The 20,689-nt window shown below is 42.7% G+C and overlaps 1 protein-coding gene across 3 annotated transcripts in view; it reads right to left on the bottom strand.

Moving 5' to 3' along the window:
- Positions 1-20,689, bottom strand: part of LOC133129820 (ras and Rab interactor 3-like) — a 68,508-nt gene that overhangs the window by 25,361 nt on the left and 22,458 nt on the right. For 2 of the 3 annotated variants that reach the window (XM_061244160.1, XM_061244161.1), the window contains exons 2-3: positions 15,742-16,240; positions 5,875-5,989 (exon numbers count right to left, since the gene is read on the bottom strand). In XM_061244160.1, coding sequence (XP_061100144.1) covers positions 5,875-5,989; positions 15,742-16,240 — 614 coding nt within the window. Of the gene's footprint in view, positions 1-5,874; positions 5,990-7,404; positions 7,625-15,741; positions 16,241-20,689 lie in introns of those variants that run through there. The other variant, XM_061244162.1, reaches the window with a different exon arrangement.

Below are 20,689 nucleotides of genomic sequence, written 5' to 3'. Positions count from 1 at the left end.
GGACAGAACGAGAGAGAGAGAGAGAGAAAAGGCGGAACGCAAGGTTTGCGGAAAAACATGTAAAAGTGTATGCATAACAACGACCAGTTAACGTAACAATAAACATGCATCGAAACATAACACAAAGCGAAACTAAGACGATAATCACTCAACATAACCAGGTAATATAATCGTAACGAAACATAACTAGACATGACGAGAAAATAAATCGTAACAAGAAATAAACTAAACAACATGACGAACCTAGACCAACATCATACATGATAAGACACTACGTGACTAAGACAACATGAATAAACATAAAACATGGCGAGACAGACCTGAAACGTGACAGTGGATATGGACAGGTCAGAGAGGGGGAGAACAGAGAATTTCCATGAGGGGGAAATTAAAAGACCAGTACCACCACCACGGCCGGAAGGCCGGGGAGTGTGCGAGAAGGAGAAGGAGGATGAGAGGGCAGCGGGAGTGGCGGTGTTGTCAGGTGTGATCCAGGTCTCTGTGAGGGCAGGGAATTGTCGGGACTGGAGGGAGGCATACGCAGGGATGAAGTCAGCCTTCCGAGTGGCAGACTGGCAGTTCCATAGTCCCCCTGTGACAGCAAAGTCCTCACAGGGGGTCAGTGGGGGGTAGCTGAGGTTGGAGGGGTTCCGACGCTGTGGAGGCCCACATCTTCGAGGGAGAGAGCAGACTGGGATGGGGTGAAACATAACATCACAAACTGGGACGGAGCTACGCTAGCGTCGCTCTGACACGCCTATTTAAATCGCCTACAATTGCTCACAAGCAATATCAAATCAAAGCTAATCTACTGATAAATTCCACAGCTATTTAAGCTATTTAAGACAAATGTTCAATCACTCTACAGGTATGCAACCAGTAGAAGTGATTAACAGGTAATAGACAAACAAACTGGCTCAAGCCCTAACCCTTGCTGTTCAAATGAGCAATTTAAAAATCAACATTACCGCGTCTAGAGGAAAGTCCGCAGCGATACTAAACACCTGGTCAGAATGATGCACTTACTAACTAAGGACAATGAGATCCAAAGAGCTGTCACTATCAGTGAAGCAAGCCATCATTAGGCTGAAAAATCAAAACAAACCCATCAGAGAGATAGCAAAAACATTAGGTGTGGCCAAATCAACTGTTTGGAACATTCTTAAAAAGAAAGAACGCACCGGTGAGCTCAGCAACACCAAAAGACCCGGAAGACCACGGAAAACAAAGTCTGCAGTTAAAGCACATCTATGAATGAGAGCAGTATACACTGTAATGCACGCTTGTTATCTCAGCTGCAGTGACTTTGTCTGTCTGGCTATCATCTTTCGTTTTTAAATAGAAATGCATCCATAGAGAATGGAATTGTATCACAAAGCAAGATTAGCTACTGAGTTACCTGGAATCCTCCTAAATTTGGAACATGAACTGAAAAACCCCCAGCTATTCTAGGGTTTACTCAGGGCTAAATCAGCAATTCTGCTTCATAATATAGGCCCCTGATCATTTGTTTTGCCATTGAACTTCCCAGTGAGACTCACGTGTACAGCGGAACTTTCAGTTGGAGCAAATTCTCCTCCACACAAAACTGAAAATGAATATGCCAAAAGATGCACAAAGTTCACTGAGCATCGCCTGGGTCTGGCCTCACACAGTCATGTCCTTTCTTGGCCATTCTTGGCTGTAACTGCATGTTATGTTCATATCCGTCTTGAGATATTGCTGGTTAGCTCCAACCTTGTTGATGTTTTTTGACTGAAGAACATGTTAATTAAGATCAATCAAACTGCAATACGAGCGTGCTAGGAAGATGCTATTAGAAAGCGGAGATGTCTAAGCAGCAGATAATGCCAGAAATTATTGAATACTTATCAAAATCGATTTTTAACGTGACAACATTAAACCTGTTACACTCCTGTTACAATAAAAGGGTAAACAGCCCTGTCCCATGCAGAAATGTGCTCAACAATTCCAAACACATGGTAATGCCAAATTAAAAGAAATGGTAAATACAGTCCAATTTCTATCTTCAAAATGAATTCTACTTAAAATTGGCTGCCACAAATAAAGACAATAAAGTCCAAATAGAGACAATTCCACTTCAGGATTTGTAAAAAAAAATCTAGAAGTACATATGCACATATATAGAACGCAGTCTTTGGTGCTTTGAAGATTCAAAGCTCAGGGAGAAAAAGACTTGAACCAACACAGTGATCTGGGTGCAGTTTTAGTGTGTGGATACAAATAAAATACAGCTGTGATCAAGAAAATAGCAGTACAACATCAGTAACCTGATGAACCACTGTTATTAGTAGTAGTGATATTTCTGTAGTAGTGTAATAGAAAAACAGTCATGACATGCTGCTTGTTCTGAGTAATTGACTCATTCATTGAAAGGGGCGTGTTAAAAATAATAGCAGTATGGAGTTTAATTAGAGAATTAATTAATTCTGTGAAAAAACATGTGTCATTAATTGTCCTTTATTAAGGAAGAAAGCAAATGTAAGGGAAGCAAATGTTTCGTAAAAAAAACATGGGCCGTTCCAAACATTGTTCGGAGGAACAACGTCATTTGATTAAAAACTTGATTGGAGAGGGGAAAACGTATAAAGAAGTGCAGCAAATTATAGGATGCTCAGCTAAAATGATCTCAAATGCTTTAAAATGGCCACAAAAACCCGAAACAAGTGGAAGAAAACGAGCAACTACTGTTAAAACGGATCGAAGAATGGATCGAATCAGCTCCAGAAAGATCTACTATTACCTGTAAGTGCTGTTGCAGTCAGAAGACATTTGATCGAAGCTAAGCTATTAGCAATAAAGCACCATTGTTGAAAAAAGGGAATGTGCAGAATCGGTTAAAATTTGCCAAGGGACACATCGATTGGCCCAAAGAGATATGGCGTAACATTCTGTGGATTGATGAGAGTAAAATTGTTATTTTCGGGTCTAGTGGTCATTAACAGTATGTCAGACGACCCCTGGGTACTGAATTCAAGCCACAGTACCCTGTGAAGCATGGTGGCGCAAAAATTATGGTATAGGGATGTTTTTCATACTACGGTGTTGGGTTCATATACCAGGGATCATGGATCAGTTTGAATACATCAAAATACTTGAAGAGATTATGTTGCCATATGCCGAAGAGGAAATTCCCCTGAAACAGTTGTTTTGACAAGACGACGACCGCAAACACACAAGTAAGCGAGCAACATCTTGGTTCCAGAGAAAAAGGATTGAGGTAATGGAGTGGCCAGCTCAATCCCTGACCTCAACCCCATTTAAAACTTGTGGGGTGACATTAAAAATGCAGTTTCTGAAGCAAAACCTAAAAATTCACAGTAACGTTGGAATGTAGTTTGTTCATTCTGGGCTGAAATACCTGTTTCTAGGTGTCAGATGTTGGTTTACTCGATGCAAGGCAGATGTGCAGCAGTTATCAAAAACAATGGTTATTGTTATGTACAGTGGTGTGAAAAAGTGTTTTGTTCCTGATTTCTTATTTTTTTGCATGTTTGTCACACTTAAATGTTTCAGATCATCAAACAAATTTAAATATTATTCAAAGACAACACAAGTAAACACAAAATGCAGTTTTTAAATGAAGGTTTTTATTATTAAGGGAGAAAAAAAATCCAAACCTACATGGCCCTGGGTGAAAAAGTGATTGCCCCCTAAACCTAATAACTGCTTGGGCCACCCTTAGCAGCAACAACTGCAATCAAGCGTTTGCGATAACTTGCAATGAGTCTCTTACAGTCTCTTGTGGAGGAATGTTGGCCCACTCATCTTTGCAGAATTGTTGTAATTCAGCCACATTGGAGGGTTTTCGAGCATGAACCGCCTTTTTAAGTTCATGCCACAGCATCTCAATAGGATTCAGGTCAGGACTTTGACTAGGCCACTCCAAAGTCTTCTTCAGCCATTCAGAGGTGGACTTGCTGGTGTGTTTTGGATCATTGTCCTGCTGCAGAACCCAAGTTCGTGTCAGCTTGAGATCACGAACAGATGGCCGGACATTCTCCTTCAGGATTTTTTGGTAGACAGCAGAATTCATGGTTCCATTTATCACAGCAAGTCTTCCAGGTCCTGAAGCAGCAAAACAGCCCCAGACCATCACACTACCACCACCATATTTTACTATTGGTATGGTATGATGTTCTTTTTCTGAAATGCGGTGTTACTTTTACGCCAGATGTAATGGGACACACACCTTCCAAAAAGTTCAACTTTTGTCTCGTCAGAACACAGAGTATTTTCCCAAAAGTCTTGGGGATCATCAAGACGTTTTCTGGCAAAATTGAGACGAGCCTTAATGTTCTTTTTGCTCAGCAGTGGTTTTCGTCTTGGAACTCTGTCATGCAGGCCATTTTTGCCCAGTCTCTTTCTCATGGTGGAGTCATGAACATTGACCTTAACTGAGGCAAGTGAGGCCTGCAGTTCTTTGGATGTTGTTGTGGGGTCTTTTGTGACCTCTTGGATGAGTCGTCGCTGCGCTCTTGGGGTAATTTTGGTCGGCCGGCCACTCCTGGGAAGGTGGTTCGCTGGAGTCCCAAAGCTTTATAAATGGCTTTATAACCTTCTCCAGACTGATAGATCTCAATTACTTTCTTTCTCATTTGTTCCTGAATTTCTTGCTTGGTAAATAAGAACCGCATGTAGAACCTGCCCTTGTCTCTGCATGCTGATGACATTAGTGTATGTGCAAACCTGTTCACTCACAAAACACAAGAAGTTATTCTTATTGAAGGACAGGTTTGTTTCATCATTAGTTCATGCATAAAAGAGTTAGCAAAAGATCTTAGAGTTGAGTCTAGGAGTATTGTTTCTGTTTCTCAATATGAGGATCAAAGAAGTGTCAATGCCAGTAAAGCAGGCTATGATAGGCTGAAAAATTTTAATAAACCAATCAGAGACATATCCATAAAATGTGGTGTGTCACAACTGTTTGCTATGATACTAAACTAGATTAATTGTGAAATTACTTTTATTAGAGGCTACCAAAAATGGGTACATATTATTTATTTACGATAATATTGTGAGGTACAGAAAGAAGAGTGGTCCACCCTATTTAATCAGTCCATTCACTTTGCGATTTCTGCCACTGTTTAAAACACGTTTCTTACTTCGGTTTGTAATGTAACTAATGTCACATTGTCCTTTCATGCCTGTTGCTTTAACATATTTTAATGTCTCGGCTCAGTTGTTAACATGAATGTTTCAGGAGCTTCCTTTTAACTATTGTGAAATATAATGGAAGTTAATACAAACCACACTCAGGGTTTGTGTCCCTATTAATGTGCAATCATTAGATAAAACTATTTTGTTAAATGTGCCCCACATGTCCCAACATCAACTTGAATCCATCCTGAATCCATCCTTTCCATGGGATCAAAATTATCCGAATTTTCAGGATCAAGACGATCCTAATCTCCACCTTAGAAGAAGAGTAGGGTTGCATAACCAAATCTTTAGGATCACAGCTTTGTTTCACTAGTTTTGAAATACTGGGCCCAGAACAATCTGATATATTTCCAAGTCCAGCTGTCGTAAAAATTGTCCACTTCAAATAATTTTTGAATGTGAATATCAAACCCTTCCATTTGAGCTTCTTTGGGGATACGTATGTTGTGATGTTGGCCCTATCCATTTTGAAATGTGTTTCCAAGGTGTAAACAAGCATGGATTTGCTTGCAACTTCAATACATAAAAGATTGCACAATGGAAGAATGTATTTTAAAATGCAAATGGTAGATAAATCACACACAAACACTAACATGCTGCCATCTTGGATTATACCATACTTGAGGCACATTTCTTTTTTACTTTGTGTGTGTGTGTGTTGCAACAGCACTTAGTCTGCATCCTACTCACATGACTTGTCCTCCTTGATGATCAGATCTTGAAGTTGTGGTGCCTCATGCTGGTCAGGGAGACGCACTGACAGGACCATCCTCTCTAAATTGGTGTTCTTCCTCACCAGAAAGATCTACAGACATCAAGACTGATTTAATTTAATTCTGAGCAACATTATCGCAACCCAGAGGATGAGGAACATATTGAGTTTCTGTCCTCTGAAAAACCTGCAATAAAATAGATTTAAAAATTATACATGTTTCCATACACTGAACTGGACAAAAAACTTTCCTTCTCCAAGAACATTGCTGCTGAGTGTTGGATGTGCAGATTCTTGCTGTACAAGATCCAGAGAATCTATGCCTTCCTCTGGAATATTTTCAGAAACTTAACATAATTAAATGCAATCAGTAGAGCGACACATTGTGTAATGTAATAAACATTTGCGTTTGCTTTAACATAAATGATGCACATTTATCACACCATATTTAAAAACAAAACGCATATTACATTGCACTGCCTGTTCTCTTAAAAACACCTATAGGGAAATGCAATATTGGATGTATTGATTTGCAATGTCAGTGAATTGTTTTTGTGACAAAATGATAATGCAATACACACCATTGCATTTCACTTTGGGGCCACTGTGTTTTGCACGGAATGTTTCAGAATTAAAAACAATCCTCATTATTGCATTTATTAAACACCAGAGTGGCCTGTGTTTGCTTTTTAACGTCAGTGTGTCGCTTTCGAGCCAACATGAAAATGAAATTCATCCCATTGCATTTCGCTCTGTGACTACTGGAATGTGGCAGAATTAAAAATCACTGCTTATCCATGCCTTAAGTTAAATGCAATGAATCGTCCAATCATACTCGAGGGACATGCTGGGCATGTTGTGATGTGGATGGGATGACAAAATATTGGGCAAATGAAGACAGTTGGCCCACTGTGCCTCCAGTAACCATTTGAAGGTATAGCCTATTTCAGTTAATGTTATAAAACATGTTTTTAACTACCTATGCTATTATTAAAATGACAGAAAACCCCACGGTTACAGAATTATTAAAAGTGGCTGTGTCAGGATCTGTGTTTATCGTTGTCTAGTTTTTGTCTAAGTGGTTAACGTTTCCCTGTTTTGTTACCCTCTGTGTATACCATAGTCTATCTGTCAGTTAATTAATTCCCTGTCATTTGTTTCACCTGTCTCTAACTTCCTGATTGTTTCCCACACCTGATTGCCATTTTCCTCTTTTTACCAGTGAACACGGTTTGTCTAACTTGTCGCCAGATTGTTATGTGTCCCAACCATACTCTCCAGCTGATTGATTTCTGTTACGACCTGTTTTATCTCCGACTTCAGCATTTTGCTTTACCCGTCTGTCTTGTTTTGAACCACAGTGTATCGGCCCATTTTGGCTTTTTGACTTTGGTGTTTGGATTCTGTTTTTGTTTCGCTAGTTAGCGACCCTTTGCCTGCGACCTTGACACTGAGCTCCACGGGGCCTTCCAGAATGGGCTTTTGGAGCAGATCCTCAACCAGCTCACCACCTGCGAGCTGCCAGCCTCCCTCGACGCCCTCGATTAACTTGGCCATCCGAGTGTACACCCGACCATCTCCAGCCTCCTCCGGTCCCTCGTGCCAGGCGTCCAGGCCCTCCTGAACCGGAACTGTCTGCCCTGACCTCCAGCAAGGTCATCTTCTGCTGGACACCTGCCTCCAACTCAGCTGAAGAGGAGCTTCTCCTCTGTCCCTGTCCTGACCATGCCTGACCCAGAGAAGGAGCAGTGCTGTCCCAGCGATCCCTGGACCATTCCTTTTCTTACAGCATTGGTGACCGGGAACTCCTGGCAGTGAAGTTGGCCTTCGAGGAGAGGTGCCATCTGATGGAGGGGGCCACCACTCCATTCATCGTCTGGACTGACCACCGCAACCTTGAGTACCTGAGGTCGCCCAAGAGACTCAACCCCCCGACAGGCCTGTGGTCATTGTTTCTCAATTGTTTCCATTTCACCCTGACCTGGCCTGGCTGAATGAATGTCAAGCCTGATGCACCCGTCTGCACTCACCACTAAGCAGACAAAGAGCCTACCACCATCCTGCCTCCCTGTACCCTGGTTGCTGCCACACAGCTTGACATTGTCAACAAAGTGGAGGAAGCCCTGAGGGGCTGTCCTGTCCCGGACGACAGTCCTGCCAACTGGCTCTTCTTGCTAGGTGGTTTCTAGGGTGTTGCTAGGTGGTTGCTATGGTGTTGTTGGGTGTTGCTAGCTGGTTGCTAGGGTGTTGCTAATGTCTTTTAGGTGATTGTTAGAGTGTTGCTATCTAGTTTCTAGGGTGTTGCTAGATGGTTGCTAAGGTGTGTTAGGTGGTTGCTAGGTGGTTGCTAGGGTATTGCTAATGTGTTTTAAGTGATTGCTAGAGTGTTGCTATCTAGTTTCTAGGGTGTTGCTAGGGTGTTGCTAATGTGTTTTAAGTGGTTGCTAGAGTGTTGTTATGTGGTTTATAGGTTTTGCTAGGTGGTTGCTTTGGTGTTGCTAGATGGTTACTTAGGTGGTTTTAGGTGGTGGCTTGGGTGCTGCTAGGTGGTTGCTAGGATGTTGCTAGGTGGTTGCTAGGGTGTTGCTACGTGGTTGCTGGAGTGTTGCTAGGTGGTTGCTAACCTGCTGCTAGGTGGTTGCTAGGGTGTTGCTAGGAGGTTGCTAGGGCATTGTAGGTGGTTTTTTACCTCTGTAGCCAGCCGGCAAAAAATATGTCTGATGTCAGACAGTAGGGAGCAGCAGCATTGCATTTCAACCTGTAAAAGGTGGAGCAGTCATGTGTAGCAAGATTACTCATTTTGGGTTTGTTTTTAGGGATTGTTTTTCACACAACCACCACCAGGTGGCAAACTCTACTCCACAGCTGCCGTGAGCCCACCTTTGCTGGCATGATGGACATGAATTTTCCCCACAATAACAGATAAGAGCAAGAGACTTTTCCTGCTCTGGTAGGCAGTGGTGTGTCTAGGCCCTGGATATAGCACTGGGTCTTTTTTCAGTAGCCCCGGGCCTCTTAAATGCCAAATTATTATGCAACCTATTGAATTGAATATTAATTATCAGTATTGATAATTGTTTTTACCAAATACATTGACGCCATCCCTACGAGGGATCGAGGTGCAGGCACAGTGGTTAATATGCATCTGGACCAAGGTACAAATTTCGGAAGCTACATCATCAAGCAACTGTGTGAGATGTAGGGGATTAAAAAACACCATACTACTCCTTACCACACTCAGGGGAATGGGCAGTGCGAGTGTTTCAATCTGACTCTGCATGATCTGATCCATACTCTACCCCCAGAGAAGAAGAGTAGTACCTATCACAGCTGATATATGAGTACAACACCACAGTTCATCAGTCTTTAGGGGCGAGTCCATATTGCCTTATGTTTGGGGTGTGAGCCTCAACTACCTGTTGATTTATTTCTCTGCAGAAATCGTGAATATCCAGTTTGGGAAAGGTTGATGATTGGATCCAGGAACATCAAGAGTCCCTGCAAGAAGTCTACAGTCAATTGCGAGAAAGTTCCCAAGATAAGGTTGAGTGGCGAAACCTGAAATACAACTCTCAAATCAAAGACTGTAGCTTCCGAGAAAGGCAGTTTGTGTACCTCAGAAATCATCTAATATTCGGAAGAAACAAAATCCAAGACTTTTTTTTCCCAAGATATTCCTGCCTGTATAAAGTTGTTTGTTCACCTCAAAGTCAAGGTGCCGAATATTAAATTCTGCCAGTCCATCAAGAAGGCCCCTTTAAGCAAGTGTACCAGTCAGAGTTGCGGGCGACCAATGAGGACAGAAGAAATCACATCTGTGACCAAGAAGGTAGATGGCACCCCTGAGTATACTGATGGGGAATTGGAAGATGAGCAATCTTTATTCTTACTGTTCGAGGATGAAGTGATGTTGCCTCTGTTTTGAATAGCCCAAGATTGGCCCCACTTGCCCTGCACCTAGGGGGGCTATCTCAGACACACTGCCAAGACTACGACAGGTCAGCATTCCAATCCTCATCGATTCCCACAACCTCACACCAGCCAACCAGTAGGGTAAGGTGGCTGTGAAATCCAGTTGGGTATGGGATTAGTGGATATGTATTCTTACCCTAACTTCTCTTTGAGCCTTTAGTTTTTTTTTTTTGAGTCGATCATGTTTCTCCTTCTTGCAGAGTTAACCTGTGTAGCTATCTGGTGCAAAGATATGTTATGTGGGTAAAAATAACATACCACCCTATTTCCAAAATACCTCTTGTCTAACCCCAAAAAAAAAAAATTGGCACTTATGATGACTGTATTTTCTGTTTAGAACAGCACATCATGTGTATGTTACAAGTTGGATGTGATGCTTTACAGTGCATCCGGAAAGTATTCACAGCGCTTCACTTTTCCCACATTTTGTTATGTTACAGCCTTATTCCAAAATTGAATAAATTCATTTTTTCCTCAAAATTCAACACATAACACCCCATAATGACAACATGAAAGAAGTTTTTTTGAAATTTTTGCAAATTTATTAAAAAATAAAAAACTTAGAAATCACATGTACATAAGTATTCACAGCCTTTGCTCAATACTTTGTTGATGCACCCTTGGCAGTAATTACAGCCTCAAGTCTTTTTGAATATGATGCCACAAGCTTGGCACACCTATCTTTGGGCAATTTCGCCCATTCCTCTTTGCAGCACCTCTCAAGCTCCATCAGGTTGGATGGGGAGAGTCGGTGCACAGCCATTTTCAGATCTCTCCAGAGATGTTCAATCGGATTCAAGTCTGGGCTCTGGCTGGGCCACTCAAGGACATTCACAGAGTTGTCCTGAAGCCATTCCTTTGATATCTTGGCTGTGTGCTTAGGGTCATTGTCCTGCTGAAAGATGAACCAGTCCCAGTCTGAGGTCAAGAGGGCTCTGGAGCAGGTTTTCATCCAGGATGTCTCTGTACATTGCTGCATTCATCTTTCCCTCAATCCTGACTAGTCTCCCAGTTCCTGCCGCTGAAAAACATCCCCACAGCATGATGCTGCCACTACCATGCTTCACTGTAGGGATGGTATTGGCCAAGTGATGAGCGGTGCCTGGTTTCCTCCAAACATGACGCCTGGCATTCACGCCAAAGAGTTCAATCTTTGTCTCATCAGACCAGAGAATTTTGTTTCTCATGGTCTGAGAGTCCTTCAGGTGCCTTTTGGCAAACTCCAGACGGGCTGCCATGTGCCTTTTACTAAGGAGTGGCTTCCGTCTGGCCACTCTACCATACAGGCCTGATTGGTGGATTGCTGCAGAGATGGTTGTCCTTCTGGAAGGTTCTCCTCTCTCCACAGAGGAACGCTGGAGCTCTGACAGAGTGACCATCGGGTTCTTGGTCACCTCCCTGACTAAGGCCCTTCTCCCCCGATTGCTCAGTTTAGACGGGCGGCCAGCTCTAGGAAGAGTCCTGGTGGTTCCGAACTTCTTCCATTTACAGATGATGGAGGCCACTGTGCTCATTGGGACCTTCAAAGCAGCAGAAATTTTTCTGTACCCTTCCCCAGATTTGTGCCTCGAGACAATCCTGTCTCGGAGGTCTACAGACAATTCCTTTGACTTCATGCTTGGTTTGTGCTCCAACATGCACTGTCAACTGTGGGACCTTATATAGACAGGTGTGTGCCTTTCCAAATCATGTCCAATCAACTGAATTTACCACAGGTGGACTCCAATTAAGCTGTAGAAACATCTCAAGGTTGATCAGTGGAAACAGGATGCACCTGAGCTCAATTTTGAGCTTCATGGCAAAGGCTGTGAATACTTAGGTACATGTGATTTCTTAGTTTTTTATTTTTAATAAATTTGCAAAAATCTCAAAAAAACTTTTTTCACATTGTCATTATGGGGTATTGTGTGTAGAATTTGGAGGGAAAAAATGAATTTAATCAATTTTGGAATAAGGCTGTAACATAACAAAATGTGGAAAAAGTGAAGCGCTGTGAATACTTTCCGGATGCGCTGTAACTTGTGGAAGAACCTATGCACTTGTAAGTCACTTTGGATTTAAAGTGTCTGCCAAATGAGAAAAATTTATGTCAACAAGAGGGTTGCTGTGGGATTGCATTACGCATTTTTAAACCTTACCTTTTCTAGGAATTGTAATAAATGTTCTGCTCTCAATCCTCTTTGCCACTTATTTTCTAAGTAGTAAAGCTTTGATACTTTTTTACTGAACAATTGGGGCATTAGATAGGGCATTAGTTTATGGGGGTGGGGTTAATGGGTGGGAAGAAGACTGGGGACATTTTATAATAGTCATAGTGTTTTTTGTTGGGAGGTGGTGGTGAAATAAGGACATCCAAAGATAGAGGCGCCCAACGTTAGACTGCATCTAACCATAGCTTGAATGAATTAACATTATATTACTGTTAATGTTATAGCTAGCACCAGACAGCTAGGTTGTTGTTCTCTCTCTTTCATGTAACATCAGAGGTCCAACTCGATGTTGTGCAGCCATGCCCTTGTCTCTGGTCCTACGTCAAAGAGGCTGGCTTCCGAGGGTGGTCTGTATAGGGGGCAGGTGGTAATTATGCGTTCGGCAGTCTGCTCAGGCTCGCCGCACTCGCATGCAGCGCTGTCTGCCAGACCCCACTTCTTCATAGATGATTTAAAGCGACCAACCCCAGTTCGTAGACGGTTCAATAAGATCCATTGCCGGCGTGGTAGGTCATCTCCTCCTATGGCACCACCTCCCGGGTCCCAGATGTAGCCGTGGATGCGGGTGGGCCCGGCCATCTCCCACTCCTGCTTCCAAGCTGCCACCAGCCATGCATTTCTGGACAGGTCCTGAGGGACAGAGTGAAGCATCTCTTGTGCCGCCTTGTTGTAGGGGTGGCGGGACTTGAGTCTACTTGGAGGCGCTGCTGTCGTTGTGGTGTTATGCAGGATGTGCCAGTCGTGTTTCTGTGCCTTTCTTGCCAGTGCGAGGGTGGCAGCCTCCAGCCGGAGCGATTCCCGCAAGGACTGGCAAGAGGAAGACAGGGGTAGGTTTCAGGCATCCAGTTATGATCCGGAGGGTGTTGTTAATAGCCACATCCACCTTTCTCGCATGCGGGCTCCTGCTCCAAGCTGGGGCGCAGTAGTCCGCTGCAGAATAGACCAGGGCCTGGGTAAATATACGTAGCGTCTTAGCGGAGGCTCCCCAGGTCGTGCTGGCGAGGCGACGGATCAGCGAGACTACCCTTGAAGTTACCTTGGCCTTAACTTCTTCAAGATGTTGTTTGAAGGACAGTGTCCGATCCAGACGCACGCCGAGGTACTTCGGGGCTTGCTGAAACTCCAGGCGTTTGTTGTCGATGCGCACCTCCAGTTCCCTTCCCTGTTGCTGAGATGGTATGCTGCTGTTACGGTCTTACCGATGCTGAGCTGTAGACGCCAGTTTCGAAGGTAGGCTACCAGGGTACCCATGTCTTGGTTAAGGCCATCCTCCATCGCCTTCCATGTTGGTCGTCTTAGCATGATGGCAAGGTCGTCTGCGTAGCCATACCTTCTAGATGCTATATCCGGTAGATCATGGATGTAAATGTTAAACAACATCGGCGAGAGAACCGACCCCTGCGGGACACCATTCCTCAGTCTTCTGAGCCTGCTGCGCTGGCCATCACTGGTCTGTAGGACGAAGCTGCGGTTTGACAGCATCTCCATGATGAACTTCACCATATGCCGATCCGGGATTGTCCTCAATAGCTTCAGGTGTAATCCACGGTGCCAGACGGTGTCGTATGCGGCAGTCAGATCCAGGTATACTACCCCAGCTTTCTCATTGTCCTGGAAGCTGTTTTCGATGTCTTGTGAAAGTAGTGTTACCTAGTCCACTGTTGACCTACCACGGCGGAAACCGGCTTGTTCCCGTGGGAGCTGTGGGTCCACCACTGGGTCGATGCGGCTATGGATCATTCTCTCCAAGATCTTAAATGGGACACAGAGTAGCGAGATGGGTCTATAGGCCTTGGGGTCTTCTGCAGGTTTATTCGGCTTTGGCAGGGCTATGACGGACATTTACATTTACATTTACATTTTAGTCATTTGGCAGACGCTTTTAATCCAAAGCGATTTAGGAGGCACGACGCCAGGTCTTTGGGAGCTTGCACCTCCGGTAGCATGACGAGAGGAATGCACAGAGCCAGCCAGATGTTGTTGTGCTCTGGTGGGTGATGAACTCTGGGTGGATATTGTCACGGCCCGGAGATTTGCCCGGCTTGAGCTTACTTGTGGCCTCACTGAGTTTGTCCGCTGTAAAATCTCCTGAGAGGTTGGTATCGGCACTGGCCGCCCTAGACAGGGTAGACACCTCACGCGATGTCAGGCGGGCGAAGTCTTTGTCTGCATCCGGGAAGTGGCCATTCCTCAGGAGCTGGGATGCGTTGGCGTCTGCTGGGACCGGACACCTGTGGGGCGTTGTATTTCTGCCTGATAGGTGATTGATAGTCTGCCACGCCTTACGACTAGAGTGGGTAAAGTCGATTGATTCAACAACTTCATTCCATCTGGCCCTACGGGTGATGTCCAGCCTCTGGAGCAGTGCCGCTGCAGTCACGTCCACCTCTTCCCTGGAGCTAGCCTGCTGGTGGTCACGCAGGAGGCGGCTGCACTCCTCGTCTCAGCCTGGGATGTAGTTCCGGTTGAAACCACGTGGGATAGTCCTCTTTGCCGCACCCAGAAGGACCCCGCAGTAGGCTGCATAGGCAGCGTCCACGTCGGCTGTCTCTGGGTCCGGCAGGCTAGCTGACCTTTTTTCTGTCTCCTTCACAAAAGACTCCCAGTTGGGAAATTCCATCTTTTGACAGGTTTCCCTGTGACCGGTTGCACCAGTAATGGGACTTTAATGATGGACGGTCGGTGGTGTGAGCGGGGGAACCGGTCCAGGACGCGTCTCTCCGGTTTTGGGTCATTGCTGCGGCACACGGCGAAGGCCAGGTCTGGGTTGGTAAAGGTATTCCAGCTTGCAGAGAAGAAACTTGGAGGCTCCTTAGGGTCGAACAGCAGCAGAGCATCGGTGTTAGAGGCCCACTCGCTCAATGCCACTCCGTTAGGTGTTGTGTGGTTGTAACCCCAGTCTGTGTGTTGACAATTGAAGTCACCTACATAGATGGCGGGTGCAGTTACGGACGGGTTGTTCTTGATATCGATGGATCCTCCTATTAAGGAGTATTACAGACTACATATCAAATTTGGTCAGTTTGGATTCAGATCTTATTGCATAGGCTATTTTTTGTGCCTTTATTGATTAACTTATTCAAAGTTGCATCCTCCTGCATTAGACTAGTTTTATAAATGGCTACAAACATGGCACTTATTCAAAGTTGCATCCTCCTGCATTACACTAGTTTTATAAATGGCTACAAACATTCTATCTGAAAGTCGTAAAGATTACGTCAATATTCAAGACTACCGTAGAAGTTTAAAAACATAATATATATTTTTTTCAAAACTGCAATAGTTAGCAAGCAAAACGCTGGTTAGCCAAGGGATGTGTCAAAAAGCCAGCTAGCTAGCTGTTTACACCAATCCGAGGTATTTCTTTTTATTATAATTCCACAAGAATCATGGAACTATCTACACAAATCCAATAGAGGTCAGCGTGCAATGTATTTACGGCAAATCAATGCATATATTGTTTACTATTCGCCATTAATTGCAGTTTTCTCTTTATGTTGCTAATAGAAATGCATGCATTCAAATGGCCCTCCATTGACCCAACTCTCTCTTTCTATGGCTCTGGTGTCCAGTGCACTGTAGCATTCATTTGCCCCATAGGCTGCAATGGAGAAAATCATCATCATCTTTATGGACCTGCTAGTCAGGGTATCAGTGTCTCACCCCAGGTACTTCTCTCTGCAGAATGCTATTGCTCCGCTCAGGTGCCATGCCCAGCTGGAGCCACACAGGGCATGTTTTTATTAGTTTCTCCAAGATGCTAATACCAGGGTGGGTGGACTGTTTGAGGAAGGGAGGGGAAGGAAGAGAGGCCAAGGGAATGGGTGGTGTGGTGTTGGAGGTGGAGGGCAGGGTGGGCCTGGAGGTGGATGGGAGTATAGGGCCACAGGTGGAGGGAGGTGGGGCACTGGGGATTGAGGAGGGTAGTGGAGGTGGCCAGGAGCTTGTAGTGGAGGATGATATGAACTTGGCGTGCAGAAGGGATGTAGTGCCTGAGAGAGTGGACGGAGTCATGGTGCATGTGAGCTTTACAGGGGGAAAGGGTTTGGGGGTTTGGGGTTTGGGTGTGGGGCTTTTAGGGTAAAAGGGTGGGGGTGTGGGTCTTGAGGATAAGGCGGACTTGGTCCCAGGTCTTGTGGTTGAACATAGCTCTGGAGTCATCCTGTGGGGAGTTAAAGACCAGTCAGTTATCAATTATCTGCTTCCAGTGCTTTATAACCTTCTTAAAACCCATTGCTGGCTGAACCAAAATTATATAATCACACTCACTTCATGCTATATGATTATCACTTACCTATCTACATATAATGTACAGTACAAACAGGTTATGAGATCATGTAATAATCACAACATGCCTGTAAAGTTCACAGCAATTACATCAGGGCTTTTACTGAGCCTTCAAAAAATCTGAGTGATGCCATTTTTTTTTCATCAAAACATGTTCAAATATAACCACTTTATTCAGTATTTATTAAACGCATTGGTCTTCTGCTGCTGTAGCTTATCCACTTCAAGGTTTGATGTGTTGTGTGTTCAGAGATGTCCTTCTGTGTAAGTAAGCCCACTGTTGTAAGGCGTGGTTATATGAGTTGAGTTATATGAGCCTTCCTGTCAGCTTGGACCAGTCTGGTTATTCTCCTCTGTCATTAACAAGATGTTTTTGCCCACAGAACTGTCACTCAGTGGTTGTTTTATTTGTTTTCCACACCCCAAAATCTAGTGAGTGTTGTGTGTGAAAACCCTAGCAGATCAGCAATTTTTGAGATATGCAAACCACCCAGTCTCACACCAACAATCATTCCACAGTCAGAGTGAATCCCCATTCTGATGTTTGGTCTGAATAACAACTGAACCTATTGACCATGCCTGTATGCTTTCTGCAGTTAGTGCCACATGCTTGGTGTACAGGTCCAGCTAATAAAGTGGTCACGGAAGATAGATCTTGTGTAGTGGATGCACTATAAGAGGTTTTGTGTTGGTGACTGATGTGAATGTCAATGGAATGTATAAATGTTTTTCTATTTTCCTTAAATATCTCACTATCCACCTCATCCTATTTCAACAGCCTCCAGTGGGTCAAGACCAACAGTTTTGGGGATACTGCATTGCTGCAACTGTATATCTTGCAGTACATTATAATTATGACAAACATTTCATTTTACAGTAATAGCACAACACCTTTCACCCTACTCTCACCATTGTGTCACAACATTCCACCCCTGAACATACAAAAACTGCCAAATCAATTCATCTTAGCCCCTACGAAAAATAGACTTTCTGCCCAGAAATACACCTAACAGAACACACTGCTGTTGTAGGGGATATACCTTGGCAATATATAAATGTATTAATAATCCTCACTTATGGCACAAATTACAGTGCAGCTGTATGTATTTGGACAGTTGGGAGAATTTCTGTTCAATTGCCTCTGAAGTCACATTTGATTTGAAATGGAACAATAAATGGGAGGTTAAAGCAAAGACTGTCCCCTTTGTGGGTATTTATATTCATATCTGGTGATGAGTGTATGAATCACATCACTTTTTATATGTAATCCCCCCTTCATTTTACGGGTCAAATGTAATTGGATGGTTGGCTTCTCAGCTGCTTCTGAATAGTCAAGTGTATTCAATCACTTCCTTAGTGCAGGTATAAGACTCATATTGAGTGTTTCATTGCCTTTGGAGACTGTTATTGCCGTTTGTCAACCTTAGGCCCAGAGTTGTGCCAATGACAGTCAAGAAAGCCATTATGAGGCTGAGAAATAAGACAAAATGAGTCAGAGGTATGCCTTCCAAAATAAACTGTTTGAAAGATCACTAAGAAGAAAGAGCACTGGTATATGATTGGGATCATTACTTTACTGTGGAATGAAGCACCATCCAATGGATTTGAGGCATTTGAACTTGAGCAGATAAGATGCTTCTGAAGAAGTGATTCTGCTGCGATCAGCAGCATCAATGAGGGCAACTCTGCTGTTGTTGAACCACCAAACTCTATGATAACAGGGCTGAACTATGGTGGTTTACATGTCTGATAAGCACTTAAACATTTCCTGTTTGTGGTGCTGTGTTGGAGAGAATGGGAAGGAGACGAAGCAGAGCATATTGAGTGGTTTTTGGAGTTGTTTCCTCTGTGGTGTGGAGAGAAAAATAATTTACTTGCGCTTTTAAGTGGGAAGCTAATATTAGTTCACATTTAAAAACCCACATTTCAAGAGGATTTGCTTTTAAGGCAAAAATCTTTGTTGCCATTAGGGGACAGAGAGGGACTTCCCCCATTTGTTTAACTTCGTTAAGCACTTGGCTGCAAGGCGGTTAGATCGAACTGAAGCTAACAAGGTTTTTTGGGGCTCATGGAAGCAAATCCTAACTGTTGTTAGATAATTTGCCTTGAGTGTTAAGTATTAACGTTAACTGTAGTCTACTATAACTGGTTTGTGGATACAGTTTGGTTGTATTTTGTACTATGACAAATAAAAGTACAAGCTAGTTAGAGAATTGTGCTAGTTAGCTAGCTAGCCATCCATTAAAAGCGTTTCTTTCCTGTGAGTAACTTACTGCCATGAAGCAAAGTTATCTGACTATACCAAGATTTATAACGCATCTGGTCATTCTTCTGTGTCGTAAACTAACCATTTAGCTAACGTTACAAAGTTAAAAGGCCTTTTCCCTATTCAGAAAGCTAACTGTTGCCTCCATTGTTAAGTGCTAGGCTAGCTAACTGTCAACTGTGGTCTATTATAAAGGGATTTCGGATAAATTGATGATTATATTTTGTAAACCGAGCAAAACAAATTCTCCAGGACTGCGGACAGCTCTGTACTTCTCAGGCTGGGAAAGATGTATTTCCCTATTACAAAATTTTTGGTCTGTCATTTCATCATGACATATCAGGATCAAAATTCCTGACTCAGTTAACCACAGCCCAGAACTCGCTACTGTGACCCCCTTTTCCTCTTCATGATACAGTCATTGTGTGCTGCGCATTGGAATACAAAGCAGAGCTTTGTAGTGCAAAAGCACACACCTTAATATTCTCAGCCATACTTCATAATTGTGTGCTGCGCATTGCAATACAAAGCAGAGCTTTGTAGTGCAAAAGCACACACCTTAATATTCTCAGCCATACTTCATAATTGTGTGCTGCGTATTGCAATACAAAGCAGAGCTTTGTAGTGCAAAAGCACACACCTTAATATTCTCAGCCATACTTCATAATTGTGTGCTGCGTATTGCAATACAAAGCAGAGCTTTGTAGTGCAAAAGCACACTCCTTAATATTCTCAGCCATACTTCATAATTTTATTTAATTTTATTTAATTGTGTGCTGCGCATTGCAATACAAAGCTCTGTAGAGCTTTGTAGTGCAAAAGCACACACCTTAATATTCTCAGCCATACTTCATAATTGTGTGCTGCGCATTGCAATACAAAGCAGAGCTTTGTAGTGGAAAAGCACACACCTTAATATTCTCAGCCATACTTCATCATTTTATTAAATTTTATTAAATTTTATTAAATTTTATTACATTTTATTAAATTTTATTAAATTTTACTTAATTTTCTTCCTTGCAATGCGCAGCACACCTTAATATTCTCAGCCATACTTCATAATTTAATTTAATTTAATTTAATTTTATTTTATTTAATTGCGTGCTGCGCATTGCAATACAAAGCAGAGCTTTGTAGTGCAAAAGCACACACCTTAATATTCTCAGCCATACTTCATGATTTGATTTAATTTTAATTTGATTTAATTGTGTGCTGCGCATTGCAATACAAAGCAGAGCTTTGTAGTGCAAAAGCACACACCTTAATATTCTCAGCCATACTTCATAATTTTATTTAATTGTGTGCTGCGCATTGCAATACAAAGCAGAGCTTTGTAGTGCAAAAGCACACACCTTAATATTCTCAGCCATACTTCATAATTGTGTGCTGCGTATTGCAATACAAAGCAGAGCTTTGTAGTGCAAAAGCACACACCTTAATATTCTCAGCCATACTTCATAATTTTATAAAATTTTATAAAATTTTATAAAATTTTATAAAATTTTATTTAATTTTACTTAATTTTCTTCCTTGCAATGCGCAGCACACCTTAATATTCTCAGCCATACTTCATAATTTAATTTAATTTAATTTAATTGTGTGCTGCGCATTGCAATACAAAGCAGAGCTTTGTAGTGCAAAAGCACACACCTTAATATTCTCAGCCATACTTCATAATTGTGTGCTGCGCATTGCAATACAAAGCAGAGCTTTGTAGTGGAAAAGCACACACCTTAATATTCTCAGCCATACTTCATAATTTTATTAAATTTTATTAAATTTTATTAAATTTTATTAAATTTTATTACATTTTATTAAATTTTATTACATTTTACTTAATTTTCTTCCTTGCAATGCGCAGCACACCTTAATATTCTCAGCCATACTTCATAATTTAATTTTATTTTATTTTATTTTATTTTATTTAATTGCGTGCTGCGCATTGCAATACAAAGCAGAGCTTTGTAGTGCAAAAGCACACACCTTAATATTCTCAGCCATACTTCATAATTTGATTTAATTTTAATTTGATTTAATTGTGTGCTGCGCATTGCAATA

The sequence above is a fragment of the Conger conger genome, chromosome 5 (assembly GCF_963514075.1).
Source record: "Conger conger chromosome 5, fConCon1.1, whole genome shotgun sequence".
In the NCBI taxonomy this organism is placed as follows: Eukaryota; Metazoa; Chordata; class Actinopteri; order Anguilliformes; family Congridae; genus Conger; species Conger conger.
This window is presented reverse-complemented; position numbering and strand designations above follow the sequence as displayed.